Source organism: Nannobrachium achirus (genome assembly GCF_963921795.1).
Source record: "Nannobrachium achirus genome assembly, chromosome: 6".
Lineage (NCBI taxonomy): Eukaryota > Metazoa > Chordata > Actinopteri > Myctophiformes > Myctophidae > Nannobrachium > Nannobrachium achirus.
This window is the reverse complement of record NC_137815.1, coordinates 27,536,784-27,555,167: the sequence shown is the minus strand read 5'-3', so window position 1 is coordinate 27,555,167 and position 18,384 is coordinate 27,536,784. Positions and strand designations below refer to the sequence as shown.

At 42.4% G+C, this 18,384-nt stretch overlaps 1 protein-coding gene across 1 annotated transcript in view; it reads right to left on the bottom strand.

Annotated features, from left to right (window-relative positions):
• The window catches only part of LOC308286556 (guanine nucleotide-binding protein G(i) subunit alpha-2-like), a gene marked incomplete at both ends in the record, with an annotated part of 127,245 nt that extends 109,495 nt beyond the window's left edge, over positions 1-17,750 (bottom strand). The window contains one exon of the mRNA XM_080727606.1: positions 17,633-17,750. Coding sequence (XP_080583732.1) covers positions 17,633-17,750 — 118 coding nt within the window. The remainder of the gene's footprint in view (positions 1-17,632) is intronic.
• Between the last annotated feature and the right edge of the window lie 634 nt (positions 17,751-18,384).

Below are 18,384 nucleotides of genomic sequence, written 5' to 3'. Positions count from 1 at the left end.
GCAATGTTGCGAAGTTAAAACACGGGGGGTATTTCCCATTTATTTCATCAGATACATAATTATTTTCCACAGAATGTCTCTCGTGGCCTTGGCAGCAGTGGCACAGCATGGGTAGAGCGGCCGCTTGGGAAACTGAAGGTTAAATCCCCGGATCCTGTCAAGTGTCATTAAGCAAAACACCGAACCCAATGAGCAGGCTTGTGCCGTGCATGGTTTCCTCCACTATCGGCACATGAATGTGTGTGAATGATTGAACATGCACGTGCACACATAGACATCAAAGGGGGATTGAGCCCCTGCCCTTTTATCCATCTATAAAAAGTGCCCTTTCCAGACCATGAAAGCAGTTTTTTCCTATGGTGAAAGAAATACAAACGCCCTCTTTCCATGCCAGGCAGCATACAAGAGAATTGCTTTGTCCAAACACTCTTATGTTGAAAGAATTGCCATTTCTGTGTAGAAATCCATGCCGTTACGCCACATCAGTATTGACTTGATTATGCTTAGTTCAGTGTGGTATCAAGCACCAAAAATAGAGAAATAACCGACCTCCAAGCTCACAACGTGTCGTAGATTGGATGTCTGCTATTTTTGATATTTTCACCAAAACGGCAAATTTAGAACTTTCAGCCACTGCCTCTCGAACATTCTCTGCACGTCCCTGTGGGTGAATGTAAATTCACATTGTAAAGCACTTTAGATAAAGGCGCTACTGTATATACAGTAAATGCACCATTTACCATTTATTACCTCATAAAAAGCTAAGAGGCGCCAGCTGAGTACTTAGCAGTTGAAAAACACCATCTGTTAGATAAATTAAATCATTAGTAATGCTTCTATTAACCACATGAAGCCTGGTGTCCTTATTATGGGCACGTCATAATAGGCAAACGTTCAAAGCAACTCTCCTATCAACATATACTGTACTCAGTAGATCAACTATTTTTGGCAAACATATTTTCTGTGTAGGGGAAAAAAGCAGGGGGGCCAAGTAGGGTTGGGATCTGTTTGTGCACATTTGCATGCTTTTTGTTCCTCTCTTGTAAAGTGCAACCACACTCGTGAGTAGTTTTGCTGCTGCGTTAACGTTAGCTCCGTCTGTCTCGAAGGACGCTAGCATTCTGATCCTCGTTCAGCGGGCGTAGAGTCTGCTCTGAGTGGGCGTATACACCTCACTCACACATGTAGCGAGACGTCACCACAGTGACCAGTCGCTTGCAATGCTCACAGCTGGGCCAAATGAACGCTCATGAGAAATTCCAGGAACCGTTATAGGAAACGGTCATAAAAATGTGATGAATGTGACGGTTCTTCAATTTCGCAAATGGGTACCTGAAAGAACCGGTTCCGGATCCCAACCCTAGGGCCAAGTACAGACCCCTGGGGGACAACAGTCAATGACGTCGTACATTACATTATATAGAGTTTAAGTGGTAAGTTGCATTGCGAGGCGTTGTGAGCATGTAGATCTGCTATTTTGACAATTTCTGCCTCTAATATTTGACAATTTTAACAATGTTTGACCAGAGGTACTAAAAAGGTCTTTAAAGTCCTTAAATTGTCACTTTAGAAATGTGCAGATACCCTGAATACACTTATACTGTATATTTGTCTGTTTACTGTTGAGTGAGAAAACAATGTTAACATTCAGCTAAACATCTGGGGACCCCAACAAAATAATTTGGGGACCCCTGTGGGGGTCCCGACCCACAGGTTGAGAACCATTGCAATAGAGTTCCATTTCCCCAGACTGAGGTATTTTGAGTTCATCATACACGCGCACACGCACATGCACAAGCACACGCACACATACACACCGTTCATAAATCAAGTCAAACTCTGGCTTATCTTGCCCAAGGGCTAGAGCTGGTTCTTAAATAGAAGTGTGTAACCCAGGGCATGCTAATGAGCACATTGAGCAGCCATCATGGTGGAACAAAGTCATAATCAGGGACGTGCAGAGAATGTTAGAGTGGCAAGGGCTGACATTTCTAAAAGGGCCTTTTGGTGGAAATATCGAAAATAGCAGACCTCCAAGCTCACAACGTGTCGCGCTGCGACGCATTGTGAGCTTGGAGGTCGGCTATTTTCGGTGCTTGATACCACACCGAAGTGACTGAACTAAAGCCCTTTGCACACAGGCGCGTTTATCCGCACGGATAAAACGGACAAGTTTATTTTTTTAAAAGAAAACAATGATTCTCTACGACCTCATGCACACCGTATCCGAATTAGCCGTGCGACGAGGGGCTGCGGCAGTGTGTTTTTTCTCTCGATCGAACTCAGTTCGATTCGTGCATCTTGTCGCATACGGTAAAAAACTCATCACTCCGACACCTTTTGGGATCCGCAGCGCCGATTCCGCACAGCATTGCACACCAAATCCAATGCGTTTTATTCATGCAGCAAACGAAAAAAAACGCAACTGCCCTGTGTGCAAAGGGCTTAAGCATAATCAAGACAATTCTGAAGATGTGGCGCACGGCAAGTATTTCTACGCAGAGAGGGCAATTCTTTCAACATAAGATGCTGCATTCAAGTGCAGGAGAGTTTGGATAAGGCAATTCTCTTGAATGCTGCCTTCAGGTATGGCATGGAAAGAGGAGCATTTGCATTTCTTTCACCATAGTATAAACTGCATTCATGGTCTGGTTAGAGGGCACTTTTTACAGATGGGTAAAGGGACAGGGGCCCAAGTCCCCTTTGATGAGGACAGATACTCCCAGGTAAATATTTTTCGACTACAAGTGAAAGTTTCTCACTTTCAAACTTCCCAATGTATGAATGAATGAACCATTGTAAAGCGCTTTGAGCACTTGGAAAAGTGCTATAAAAATGCAATTCATAGTATAAACTTGTATTGAGTTAAAGTGCTACTAAAAATACACAAATTAAAAAGTACAAATTACATAGTAGAATTTCTTTAAACATTGCTGTATTGAAATGGTAAACAAATTCACAGGGACATTATTTTTTACAAGCTCACAAAATATTTTTAGATGGGGATCCGTGGACAAATATACATCTGGGGGGCCTTGACATGAAAAAGTGCCCTGGGGAACACCCGTTACTGCCTACCACTGCTGACTAGGCTGTTAATATCCAGCAGCCAGTATAGAACCTTTTCTCACAGTCTGCAATAGGGGCAATAGACAAGTTGACTCCTCCGAAGGGACTGTTCTCAGTCAGTCACAAAGGAGAATATCATGGCTGTTCGGCGGAAACCTTATATCTCCATATTTCTACCCCCAACATGGTCGCAGAGAGAAGAAACTCGAGCTTAATCAAGCTTACGGGATGAGTAAAGATCACCACGATACGATTATTGTGAGAGTTCTTTATCATGTGCGATTCTAACGATTATCGTCTCATCCCTATGATAGAGCACTTTCCTTTCAGTGACAAGATCATGGGTTCGATCCCACGCACCGCCAACTCAGCAAGTTATGCGGTAAGTACTGGGAGCTGATTGTAGGCGTTGTGCTCCACGAATCCATCTCCCAGGGGTCTCTAGTTCACTGCAAAACGGGGATAGGCTCTGGCTGATACCGACAATCTAACTAATTATTTCACCATCTGTCAGAAAAGATGACAGCCAACAATCCCATTCTCTTTCAGAGCCAAACTCCCTCATCATTAGACCTGCGGTCCGGGCTCAAGAAATAACGAGCGCCGTCGGGTTGACACGCGACCCTGTTCAGTGGTGGAGAATGCTGGATTTCAACATTTCATTCTAGAACCACGTTACAAAGTGTCAAGCAGATCACATTTGAGCGCAAGTGCGTTGATGCGGTGTATGAGCACGTGAAGGCAAGAGTCACTGAAGGGTTGAGCCATGCAGAATTTATTGCCTCAGCTGTAAAAGTCTGCTCCTCAGAGCACAGATCTCCCCCAGGCCGGGTTGCCTACCCAGGGCCCACAACTTTGGAAGGCAGTCATAGCCACTTAACTCATGGGATGCCCACGAGGTGTCTACACGCCAATCTCTTTGATGTCTCTGGAGGCCCACGACGCGTTGACGTGTTTACTGTATTTACAGTATTAACTTTAAATCTCACCGTTAGGTTGGGGCTGCGCCTGGATGTAGCCCATTAGCCGATAGTTGCTTCGAGTCGACGCTGAGAGCATCGCGCGGCCGTTTTTCTCCGTATACTCCAATGCATTTCCCCATCTTTAACGCCCTTTATCTCTGATGTTTGTTTTATGGCTAAAACTGTGGCGGGGTGCGGCAAAATGTCCAAATTTTGATCGGCAATGAACAGCTATGATCAACACTGGTCTATACAGAAAGTTACACAATAACATCCTGTCTGCGCTCATGTGACCAAGTGACGTCATGACGCATGCATTGACGCAGCAGGGCCGGATTCAATACGATGGTGGTGGGCCTGGGCAGCGAGAGGGGATAAATAAATCCAGGGGCACCCGATGTGTTAAAAGTCTTAACTTTTCAAATAATTTTTAACCCTCTAAGGCCCACGGTTGTAATATTACAACGTTTGTATTTTATCCAAAAAAAGGTTTAAATCATTTTATTTTAGCTCCCCCTACCACCTAAACACCACCATTGGATTCTATTGTTTAGTATTACAATGCCATTGGCCACAATATTTGCATATAAATACCCCCCACAGGGGCTGACATTCACACCCGCCACACCCGCTGAAATTCCAGAGTTTTGACGAACAACATCTCACTTTTTCATGGAAGCTATACCTCAAAAAAACATAAGTAAAATGCCTGTACTATTCTTTTTGGTGATCATTAGAATGTCTAGAACATGTACATATGTTATTATTTTGAAAAATATCCCCCATATGTAAATTAGAGCATGATTTATGATTTTTGATTTATGGCTATAAAATCTTACAAAAACATTTTTTTGAAAAAAACATTACATTTTCCTCTTAATAGGACTCCTACAACACCATCTGATTTTTTTCAATTTTTTATTTCAAGTATTTCTTAATGCGGGCCTTAGAGGGTTAAGGAAGAATATGAAACTGTCAATGACTGTGTTAGGGAATAAACCCTAAGTTTATCTAATTTGTTACACTTCAGTCAGTGCTGTAAAAAAATATGTTTTGAATATTGAAAATCGAATCGAATAGTGACCTTAACATTGAATCGTCGATTAGGCGTATCGTGATACCACTAGTAATAGTAATTATTAAATATTATATTACTATATTTACGTTATAAGCAAAAAGATGATGTGCCTCATGCAAACAGAAATATAATTTGTATTTATGCAGTATCAAGTTCAATGCCAAAAACACGATTAAATCATTAAATTCATTAAAGCATCATAAATTGTCAAGTAGAGTATTTCATGAGGCTGACTGCCCTGTGTGAGGGGGTGCAAATTTGCACACACCGATTCTAAACAATAACACTCATCAACACTTAATCTCTGACGTGGGTTGACTCTCTCACTTCCTCAGGCAGCGAAGTTAACACTCTGCTAGGTGTCATGTACCACCACCATGCACCAGGCAATAATTAGAACCCACTTCCCAGTTCCCACTATAGCCCACTCACTGACTTTTCATTTAGACCACCAGGATATAGTTATAAAACATGATAATAGATTCTATTGTGTTATAACCACAATTATAATCTATTATAGTGTATTTTAATTATCATATTAATACATTAATACTTTATAATGTATTATAATCACAGTTATAATCCATTACACTGATTTATAATTAGGATAGTTGTAATACAAATTTATTTTGTATTATAATCACAGTTAAAAGGGTCAATTTGTTTCTTACCGATAGGGGTACTTTTTTGTAATGGAAAATGTAGATATTTTTATGTGGTGCGGTGTGGTGTGGTGTAGTGTGGTGTGGTGTGGTGCTAAAACTGCAGTCGAAAAGGGGCCTATGTCTACCACACAGGGGTGTCGCACCAAATTCTGAGCCCTGGGTTCAAGGATTCACTGTGGGCCCCCTATATGTTCTAACCCATTTAGATTGGGAACACATTATTATTACGCATTATTTTGTGTTTTAACTAACAATAGCAGATATACAAGCTCACAGCGCGGCACAGAAGCTTGTATATCTATTATTTTTGAATAATCTTGAAAACTTGTGCAAGTCTTTGTCAGTGGTGCTCAAAACCTTTCATGTGAATGACCCCCAGAATGATATGTATTTGGCCACGGACCCGCATCTAAAAATATTTAGTTCCAGGGATCCCCCCAGAAGCAACATTTTAGTTACAAATCTTCGCTTAAAAAAATACATATATTCAAAGATTTGCACACATTTTCACGACTTTTCAAAAATAGCAGATCTACAAGCTCACAGCGCGGCACCGCTGGCAAATAAAAGTAGGCAACAGATGATTACAATATAATAAAATGAATCAAGAAGGAAATGGTCTATGATACAAGTAAAGGGGGGAGGAGGGATTATGTAATACAATGGTTCTCAATGTGGTGTCTGGGGACCAGAAGGGGTCCATATGTACCCTTATGGGTCTGCAATTCTGAGAGGGTACAAATGCTACCAAATGAACCCTTACTAGCTGGTCCATAGATTTGGGTCCCAAACACATTTTCACTTGTTGAGAAAAGGTTGAGAATCAATGCTGTAAGATATTTTATGAAAAATGTAATGCATTGCCAGAGGGCACTGTCTAACCATAATGTATGACTGATGACCTGCTCTGAGTCTACGAATGGATAAAGTTAATTAAACGTTGGCTCTGATGCTCTCACATCACATTGGAACCGTTGCTATTTTTGGCACAAGGAGAACATTAAATATCTGGGCATTAAAACAGGGGTTATTGAAAAGAGCTGTGCATTATGAAAAGGAATTAGCATTATGTTTATTCAGCATGAAAATATCACAGCAATTAAATTACATTTTAAAATTATATATAGAAAGAGAGAGAGAGAGAGAGAGAGAGAGAGAGGGAGGGAGAGAGAAATATTATATTTTCGCTATTGTCATTATACCTGTAGATTGTTTTAAAATAATTGTTCCATAATTGAGGCAAAAGTCATATCGCAAAAATGTGTCTTGCAAGAATCGGCCTAATGGTGGCGCTAGAAGATGGCCATGTGAGAAATGAGGGGTGGTGGTTGTGGTTTGGCAGCCAAGGAGTGTGTGTGCAAAGCTTGGCATGGATCGGGGCAACGGTGGCGGAGATATGAGGGCAAAAGTGTGACGTGACAGACTGACAGACAGACAGACTGACATCCGGTGGAGGTTTTGATAGTAACTGCGACCTGATGGTTGCAACTACTTTATCAGATACACCACTGGTTCCCAAAAAGTGGGTCAGGCCCATTTGTGGGTCACGGATGAATTTTTCTGGGTCTCTTTTTTCAACATTTTTCAATTGAATTTCAGGGTTAGGGTAACGCTAAAAGAAGTATTGAAAATAGCCAATCTAAAAGCTCACAACGTGGTGGGAAGCGACTCGTTGTGAGCTTGTAGGTCTGCTATTTTTACTAGTTAGGGTCCCAGTGAGACATTTAAGTTCTCTTTTGGGGTCATGGGCTAAAAGGTTTGGGAGCAGCAATGATACGCGATGCATCAGTTGTATTCCTACTCATTCTAGTCCATGTCTCATATCTCATATCCAAGATCATTGAAGACTTTGCTGTGGCCAAGACCAGAAAAGTCCACTTCTATGGGGGTGAGTCAGTCAACCACCTGTTATTTGATTATGCATAGGATGTGTGTGCGTGCGTGTGTGTGTGTGTGCGTGCGTGCGTTGGCGCTGTCCCCGGTACTGAATGGAGCAGAGAAGAGGAGAGATAGAAAGACACTTTGCCTTGCGTGCTTTTCTTGTTGTTAAGGTTTTCAATAAATGTAGTGGAGTAAAAGTACAATATTTGGATCCAAGATGTAGTGGAGTAGAAGTAGAAGTATTTGAAATCGGAAATACTCAAGTAAAGGCCAAATACCACAAAATGACTTATGGTAAGTAAATGTACTTAGTTACTTTACACCACTCCAAAAATTCTACCAAATAAAATAAAGTTTTGAGGAAAGAAGGAGAGAAAGACATGCTATCTTTGGTTTTATGTAGGAGTTGATATTTTATGAGGGATTAGAGGAAGCAGCTGCTGGCTAAGCACCGGCCCTGACCTAAACTCCCTATAAACAGATAAAAGGATACTTATACTGTATCCTCAATAAACATTTAATCACATATAACCTTGTACAGTAGAGATGCTTGCAGAGCATTGCAAACAGCATGTTTTTAATGCTAGACATTCGCAATATACATTCACAGGCCAATATTGTACAACACAGCAAGTACCGTAACTTCCTCCCCTCGTGATGTCATCACTGCGAACATCCATTCTGCTACGGTACAGTCCTCCGTTTTAAAACTTCAATTTCCATGTAATTATATATGAAAAAATTAAACTCATGTTGCTGTTTTGATATCGACTAGTATGTAAATATCAGAAGAGTGGCCCCGTATCTGTTACCCTGCCGTTAATTGCCGTAACGATTAAATAGGGAGACGGAAAAAGGGTACTACTATTACTCTAAATTTAGAACACGTAAAATAAGCTTTTTAATGGAAGATCATCACCACAGGCAGTGGACTTAATAAGAAGGGCTCCAGTCGATATCTCACTGTGGATTTTATGACTGCATGGTAGATAGCCTACAGACTCAATTCAGTCAATCGGCAAGAACAAAAGGCATGATGGAACAGGCATACTGCACAGCTTTTGACAGTCTGTGATGAAAGACAGGCTTGGCCACATGCCACAAAGTCTTCAAAAAGGTTTGACACGCCACTTTCATGCCCCAGTGGCTGCCGCTACACCTTGCCAGGTTGAGTGGCTATCCACTTGCATAATGTAATCTCTACTTTAGTAGTAAGTTGTCAGCCCAATTTGTATGTGAAAACTCCATTTCGCCTTCTGACCTCCAAATAGCATACCCGAACATCTGAGTATGTTTTGGGCTTGTCAGCTTTTTTGGGCTTGTCAGCTTAAGACTGAGCTGGATTGAGGAGATGAATAAAACTTCATTTCACTTCAATTCCGTCAATTTAAGATATAGCAAAACTAGAAGCAGTGCTCTTCCGAGCAGAGATCTCCGCCTGGTCAGGTGGCGCTATAATAGGCAAATGTGAAATGTCATCTCTTACGGCCTGTCATGATTTGAGGTTTTACATAAGAAAGGTTTGAAAAGGTTTTGAAATGAAAGGTTTTACACTGATCAGTGAAGTTATTGGTAAAAACACGAATCGGCCAGTTATATAGCACCACCATGAGTGGGAATGTGGGTGTCCATAAAACTTTACGGAAATCGCACTCTGTGTTCATGATTTGAGGCATTTTGTTCAAAAGGAAGCACTCTTGCAAACTTTGAAAGCCAATCTTAGCAAGTCAGGATGGAATATGAAAAATCGGAAAGACCCGTTTCGTTTAATAACTATAAAGATACTGTGTACCGATTTGCGAGATGTTTTGACAAAATCTGTAGGAGTACTGTCCAAAAATGTATTTAGCACAAATCCGCCTGATAACAGGCCTATTGGGCAAAACAATTGGGGGCAGAGGTTCTGCTCTGGCACTCAGGGAGTGTGCTTCGCTGCTATCGTGCCAACGGTGCCAGAGATTAGCTGTCCACAAACACGCGGAAGGACACACACGGGGACAGACACGCAGACGGACGGACATGGGGCGAAATCGGCCTGGCGGAGACAACAGAAGCAGATCTACAAGCTCACAATCTATGCATGGACGGATGGACAACATTATGCCTCCGCCAACGACCGCATAGGCCGGTAGAAGCCGGCCGTGTCAGGCTTAGCACCGCTGTACTTCATAAATCACTGTGCCGCTGAAATGGCCCAGGCTTTTACCATCATTGAACACCTCTTAAATGCACCCTGTCCCATCATATTTCAAACTCTCCAGAATCATCCCTGTGGCCGTGAAAACATCTGCCAGCATACTCCTGCCTCAATGATTTCAGTCCATCTTACTTCTGTTGCTGTAAAAATATTTTTCCCATTCTTTTCAGACCTCGAATTCTCCTCGTCTCTGCATCCGTTCAAATTTGCATACCGAGCTGGCTGTTCTGCGGAGGATGCGGTCATCTTTGCACTCCATCAATCACTAGAACACCTGGACTATAAGAACACGTCTGCATGCATATTTTCCTCTGTTTTCAGTACTAAACAGCCCCCTCAGCCCCCTCAAACTTAGAAAAGAAACACTGCACAATGACTCTTCCATCTGTCTCTGGATATAGAGCTGCATGTTAAATGGACGTCAAAGGGTGATGTTGAACAACCACAGTGAACAATCAAGCATCCGATTCCGCCCCCTCTCACTGGTGCCCATCAAGACTGTGTCCTCTCTCCATGGCTCTTCGTGCATCCAAATGCACAAATTACACCATAATAACTGGACTCATTACCAAAAATTACAAGACCCAGCTCCACACACCATGATTATCACAGGCAGGCAAAGAAAATGACTCATGGCGTCTGAAATACAATAAAGTGCCTATTCACATCAACCGCAATCGCATCACATAAAGTGTTTCCAATTCCTTGGAACTCGCGTCAATAAGTCCCTCGGCTGGAATACTCACGCAGTCCACCTCATCAGCAGCAAACGCATGCAAGCTGTATTTCATGGCTGTTCTTCACAGCCATCATTCAGAGGATTCTCTCACCATCCATCACTGTTTGGTACAGTAATATGGGCCCTCACTCACAACACAACATGAAGCACATTATAAACGGAGCATCCACACTCGTTAAGAGTCAGCCCCATACAGTGGTTTGACCCATTATTGCGAAAAGACCTCCAAAAGACCTCCATATGACGTCAGAGTAGGACCCGACCCCGAAAAGACCTCCGAAAAGACGTCCGGCCGGCCTAATGTACCGGTCGGCCGAATGTACCGGCCGGCCGGCCTAATATAGTTCATGGCCGGCAGAATCTACCGGCCGGCCGGCCTAATGTACCGGTCGGCCGAATGTACCGGCCGGCCGTCTGAATTTACTAGCGACCGTCCGAGGTACTACCGGCCGGCCGGCCGGATATACCGGCCGGCCGCGGCCAACGGCCGGCCGGACTTTGGCACTCGCCCTTACTGCATTATTGGCCATTATTTGACTTTTCTTGACAATATCTGATCTGCAAATATGTAGGCAATGTGGTCTAGGACACCCACTGTTTGGGTCTGTTTCCCAAACAGTGGGTAGGGACCCTTTTGTGGGTCACAGACACATTTTTTCTGGGTCACGACTCAAGTATAAATCCCATATCCCCCCAGTAGAATCCCTCTATATCCAACGGATGATTAAACATCTCAACATCATAATATCTGACCCTTTTTTTTTTTTTACTATGGAGTCCACATATGGTACCGCAGCGCCTCAAAGGCCATAAAAACAAGGCTCCAAACAGCACACAATAAACTGGTTAGGCTATACTGCTTAACCTTCCATCTCGGGCTCGTCTTACTCTTAACGTTGATCATTTTTAAAGTTTGGGATGGCTCATGGTAGCTGACAAAGTACAGCATCTGTCCTATGCAAACTTCTAATATAGTATTATTCAATCAATCAATCAATCAATCAATCAATCAATCAATCAATCAATCAATTCTCATTCAGGCTGGCATCTAGTCTAGCTACTGCCCTCAGGGAAGTGCTGCAGAACCATGCACATCCCTTGCTTTTGGGCTAATACATTAATAGAACGGGTACACATTATTGTGTATCATTATTTTACGCTTTAACTATTGAAAAATAGCAGATATACAGGCTCACAGTGCGGCACCAAGTGCCGCGCTGCGAGCTTGTAGATCTGCTATTTTTTTTTTATCGTGAAAATTAGAATTTTGACCCGATTCTATAAGTGTCTTTTGAATCCTTCTAAGATTTTTTGAAAAACCTGTGTTTCTATGTCAGCGATCTGGCTAGCCATCGTCAAAGAAAAGGTCCTTTTCACTTAACTGGAGCTCAGTTAGTCTGTTCTTGAGAGACTAGCAGACTACTATGTCAGTGGTTCTCAAACCTTTTCACGTGAAGGACCCCCAAAAGGATATGTATTTGGCCACGGACCCCCATCTCAAAATATTTAGTTCCAGGGACCACCCAGAAGCAAAATGTGAGTTACAAACGTTCGCTTTGAAAATACATATATTCAAAGATTTGCACACATTTTCACGACTTTCTCAAAAATAGCAGATCTACAAGCTTGTACATGTATATCTGCTATTTTTCACTGGTTAAAGCATTCAATAATCTTAGGCCTAAATGGGTTAAGTCCCCCCTCAGCTACGATAATGTTAAACAATTTACAGATAAATGGTGCATTATATAGCTCTCTTATCCAAGGCACTTTATATAGATTGTGCATTACATTCACCCATTCACACACAAAGTATTTTGTGAAAGTAGGAAGTATTTTGTCAGGTGGCCTACATGGGTATCTTAGTGGTGTAGTATATCTTGTACACCAGGCCCATTGCAAGATGCTGTACTCTGTCAGCTAACCTTCAGATACTGTATATGCAAAGTGTCAAAACAGGAGGTATAGCCAGAAAATAAACAAATGAATAGACACAGGACAATTTGCATTAACAATTAGCCAAATCTATTTTAAATCTATTTAATATGTTAAGTGTTATATCTCTATATTCTGAAGGTAATGATTGCAAAATAGTGTTTGTTCAGTAAGTCTCCCTTCTCCATGTCTCTCAAGCTAAACCAGATATGTGTGATGTTTTTGGGGACGGGTCTCCATTCCGACACATCCCCATTCCCATCACCAGGTTAGCATTCACCAGCGTCGGCAGGTTAGCTACTCAGCAGGTTAGCATTCACCAGCGTTGGCAGGTTAGCTACTCACCGCTTAGCATTCAGCAGCATTAGTTGCACTGAGGTTAGGGTTAGGGTTAGGGTTAATGTTAGGTTTAGGTGGTCGGCATGCCGACGTGTAACCGATGTTTTTAACCATCATTTTATATTTTCTGGCCATCTATTTGACAGGCAGTCTGTCAATCTAACGCCATCAGATTATGGCTGGGAGGCGGTTACTGACAAGTGACAACCCACTCAACTTCCCTTCCCTCCAGGATGTTTGTTTAGACCAGTAGTTCTCAACCTGTGGGTCAGGACCCAGGGGGCTAGCTTTGTGTAACATTGTTACTCAACAGTAAACAAACCAACATACAGTTTAAGTGTGTATAGAAGTGTATAGAAGGTATCTGCCCATTTCTAAAGTGACAATTTAAGGACTTTTAAGACCTTTTTCAATACCTCTAATACATAAACCTCTAAACATTGGCCAAATTGTCAAATATTATAAGCAGAAATTGTGAAAATAGCCGATCTACATGCATGTAGATCTGCCATTTTCACAATAGAACCGTGTTAAACAAAATGTAATGCCTCAACTCTTCCAACTCAAAGTAGTGCTCGTCAAGGTGGTGGTGGGGGGACGGGGGACGTGGGGGGTGGTGGTCACCAGTTCAACTATGATTATTTTGGGGGTCGTGGCCTGAAAGGGTTGAGAACCACTGGTTTAGACCAGTAACACACACTGAAGTTTTGAAAGCACTTTCACAAATCTGCACAAAGACGTCAAAGGGTGCAAATTATCTCAACCCATGTCTACTGCATCTTAGTGCATGTAAAATTGCTTCACCGCTTGCCCACATCTTAATTCACCTCAGGCACAATTCCTGAAATACGTAAAGATGCACAAGTTATACCACTACAAAAAGGTGGTGATCAGTCTGATTTAAACAACTATCGGCCAATATCAAAATTGAGCTGCTGTCTAGCCAAGATCCTAGAATCTCTAGTCAGTTCCCAGCTACTCATTCAGGCCAACAATCAACAATCAGGTTGCAGACCACGTTACAAACAACATACTAGACCAGATCTTCTAGATAATTACCAACACTGTGCTGATATTTTCATTGATCTCTCAAAAGCGTTAGATATCTCTCTGTCAGATGGTTCTCAAATTGTTGTACACAAGAACACAGGCTGTTGTTGCTGATGATTTTAAATCCAGTTTTCTACAGGGTTACATTTTAGGTCCTCCTTTATTCATTATCTGGGCATTTGGCTAGATGCCAAGCTCTCATTTAAGGTCCATGTGGAGCACCTAACCAAAAACTAAAACAAACAGATTGGTTTCCTCTACAGAAACAGGTATTGTTTTTCTCTTGCCAGTAGAAAGACTATATTGTTCACTTCAATCTGTAATAATTTCTGTCTTTGATTATGGTGATGTGCTGTACCTGCATGTTTTACTCTCCACACTGAAGCCTCTTGAGGCAGTGTATCACATTGGTTACGCTCCAAAAAAGTTTATTACTCGTCAACGTTTCGATCAATGGATCTTCATCAGGACAAAACTTTTGTCCTGATGAAGATCCATTGATCGAAACATTGACGAGTAATAAACTTTTTTGGAGCGTAACCAGTGTGCAGACTCTACTTGTCCTTCATGATTCTGCTTGTCTAGCACCTGGGCCACGGATGTGCGTGTACTATTCTTTTCAGTGTATCACATTGACCTGCGATTTATCACTTGCAGTTCGTAGAGAGCAACATTGTATTTTATTTATTTATTCATAAGGCCTTGTGTGGTAAGCTTCCTTTGTACCTATCCTTGCTTTTAGATCCAAAAGTCACTGGACATTCAACACGTTCACAGGCACACAATATACTATACCAGTCCACGTATGAACAGTGAGCAAGGAAAGACTGCCTTCGTTTATTATGCTCCACACAAATGGGACAAACTTCAGGACTCTCTGAAACTGGTTTTGGTCTCAATCGAGAAATTGGTGTGATGACAAGAAGAAATTGGCAGACAAAATTGGAACTGGAACACTGGTCAAATGCAATCTGATAAATGGGTACTCTCTCCTGATTGGCTGAAATTGGCAACCCGCCTGAAATTGTATTTTCTGTTTATTAAAGAGCTGAGGAGAACAATCACTCTAAAGCAATGATAATGATGAAAATATCACTTACCCTACCTTTAATAATATGACAAATTGACAAATAAAGCATCATAATTTCTCTTATGCCCCCCCTCCCCCCACCACATCATAATTTGTATAGTGTGCCGTGTGTGTGTGTGTGTGTGTGTGTGTGTGTGTGTGTGTGTGTCTGCCTGCCTGCCTGCCTGCCTGCCTGCCTGCCTGCCTGCCCGCCCGCCCGCCCGCCCGTCCGTCCGTCCGTCCGTCCGTCCGTCCGTCCGTCCGTCCGTCCGTCCGTCCGTCCGTCCGTCCGTGTGTGTGTCAGGGCTAATCTTGAAAACCACCAGACCAATAAGGGTCAAATGTCCTGTGCAGTGTGCACACTGACAGTAGGCCAGTAAATCCCCCTATTTTCTTGTTGTGTGTGTGTCTCATATAAACAGTCCCACCATCCCTATAACATCCCTATTCTGCAGTGATGGAAAAAGTGCTCAAATGTTTTACTCAAGTAAAAGTATCAATACTGCAATGTACAAACACTCAGTCACAACTCACAACTAAAAGTCCGGAATTGAAAATGTACTTGAGTAAAAGTATGAATGTACTTAAAGTAACAAAAGTAAAAGTCCCAAATGTTTGAAAATAGCAGATCTAAAGCACACAGCGCATCGCATCGCGGCACGTTGTGAGCTTATAGATTATTACAGTACTGTACAGTACTTGAGTAAATTACTGACAGACACACACACACACACACACACACACACACACACACACACACACACACACACACACACACACACACACACACACACACACACATTATTGGTGCAACAATTGCACCAACAATTATTGGTGCAAGTCCACTGAGGTGTAAAAGTATAGTTGGGTAGAGAAATCAATTTGGGCCAAACCATTAGCATGGAACACTGGCTCTGAATGTTGATTGAATTTAATTCCCAGAATGAATTATATAAAGAACATTGTATGAAAGAGGAACAATAAAAAAGGGCCACGCCAACAATCCCAAGACGTAGTTAACCAATAATGATTTGTAATCCACCAAGTCCAGTGACACAGCCTACTGTGTCACAGCCTATACTGTAAGAGATTGTAATCACAATTGATCTTCAGAAAACAGACAATGCCTTGAGTATGTACCAGGGGTTGACACTAAGGTCTGAGAGGCACTTGCCCGTTGGGCAAGTACAGGTCATGTTCTACTTGCCCACTTGCCCGAAAAGAGTAAAGTTTGAATTGCCGTTCAATTTAACACTTTAAAAATTCACAGTGAACAGTGAAAACAGCACATTATAGGTGAACAGTGCTTTTACTTTACATTCCAAAGACCAGAAGACTTTGGCCATGCACGTTCAGGTGTTTAGACAGATATCTGGTGTTGTGTTTATAGAAGGTTGCGTCCCCTTTCAAACTAGCACTTGCCCGGTCGGGCAACCTGAAAGCAAACTTCACCTGCCCGAAGGTTTTATTTACCTGCCGGGGGCAGGTGGGCAGGCCTTAGTGTCAATGCCTGTGTACTGACGTTTGCTTGAAAGTTGGGGAAAATGGAAGACACTGGGGTATGGGCACTGATGATGTGGAGGAGAAAACACACCCAAAGCGTCCCCAGCGGGAATCAAACACTGTAATATACATAACACCTTTGGAGAACAGGAGAAGACTTTTCTAATGGCGCTATATGTACAGTACAGCCAACAACTCGTACAGTACCTCCCACTTCCAGTGTAGTGTACAAACAGAAATATAGTGTTGTTCTTCTTCACTTCATAGTGTTCTCATTCTCTTCATCTAATTTCACAGGCTACATCAATATTATTTTGGTGTCAAATTAAGCCAGAGTCTTACCACTGGTACTGCATGTATTAACACATTAAGATCCAAGGGTAAAAATGCAACTGTCATGTTGAGAATGTGATTACATGATGCCATCAAATGTCTTGGATGAACATGGACAATGGAGCTCAGATGGAGGTGTGTGTGTGTGGGGGGGGGGGGGGGGGCTTTAAACCCAGGTCAAGTGGTTTCACAAACTTCGTCACCCTAAGCTATCAATGCATGCATATATGTCATGTCAATGCATGTAAAAAAAAACATGGCTAGGCTTAGCCATAGGCTTGATAGAGTAGCAAAATTCGGCCTCCTAGAGAGATTTGCCAGGAGGATTCAGGAATAGATGTAGATCGGCTATTTTCACTAATTCTTAAACATTTCATGGAATTTCTTTTTTCTTCAATTTCTTCATGAAATTACTGAAAAATGTGTTTTTTTTTTTGTTTTGTTTATATTTTGAAATAATAATAATAATTGAAAATCTAAAAATGTAAGAAACAAAAAACAAAGAGACCCATAAAAATGTGTCTGCGACCCACAAATGGGTCCCAACTCCCAACCCACTGTTTGGGTACAGTATCCCAACTAAAGTTGACATAATGATTCTACAGGATGATGACAGCATCCCTACAGTGCAGCCTGCAGGGCATCGTCATTAGGCTACCAGCCCAGATGTTTCCTAATTGCAAGTGGTTTAACTTGATGTCCCCATATATCCTTTAATGGAGCAGCCTAGCAGTGGCAGCAGGGTTTAGAGACAAAGATAAACGATGCTCTTTCGCCGGTTCAAAAGAAGCTACAGAATATAACTTACCTACCTAACAAAAGCAGCTTCACTTCCCTCGCCGCCTTGTCGCCGTCCTCGCGGAGGTTCTTGTCGATCATCTTGGATCTCTCGACGGCGGCTTTATCCTCGGCGCTCACCGTGCAGCCCATGGTTGACGGTTCCAATCCAACAGCAGCACAACAGGGCACAGGCGGCGCGCAAAACGCTGCTGCTGCTGCTGCTGATGATGATGATGATGACCGACCGTTCCCTTGTGACAGGCAGCCCGGATGCCAAAAAACAATATGCAGCCAGTCAGTCCAAATAAGATAAACCAAATGCACCTCTGGGGGAAATCCGTGACACTGACAGTGACACAGACAATAGTAAAATGTTTTAAGACCAGACCTCACCTCCTGAAGTCAACCTGCTGTCGGAGTGTCCAATAATTCGGCTATATTCGAGCTTGAATGTCATTTGACTCAAACTATAGCCTACACCGATCGAATTCGAAATCAAACCGATCGGAGGTCCATTTGGTAATCCCACCACTCAGAGTCGCATCCATTCAAAGAAGATCCATCCTGATCCCGCTCTCTCTTCCAACTGTTCTTTCCACAGGACAGGCTGCTAATGAATGTGTTGCTGTATACTGGACTGTGCTCCTCTGTGCTCAATTAGATAATCTGGCACTTCTGGGCATGCTTATGAAGATTGAAGCCTATAGGCTATTGACAGAGTGGTAGCCTAGGCTACAGTTGGACACAATTAGACGCGTCGCTATTTTCCAAAGAATGGGCATGT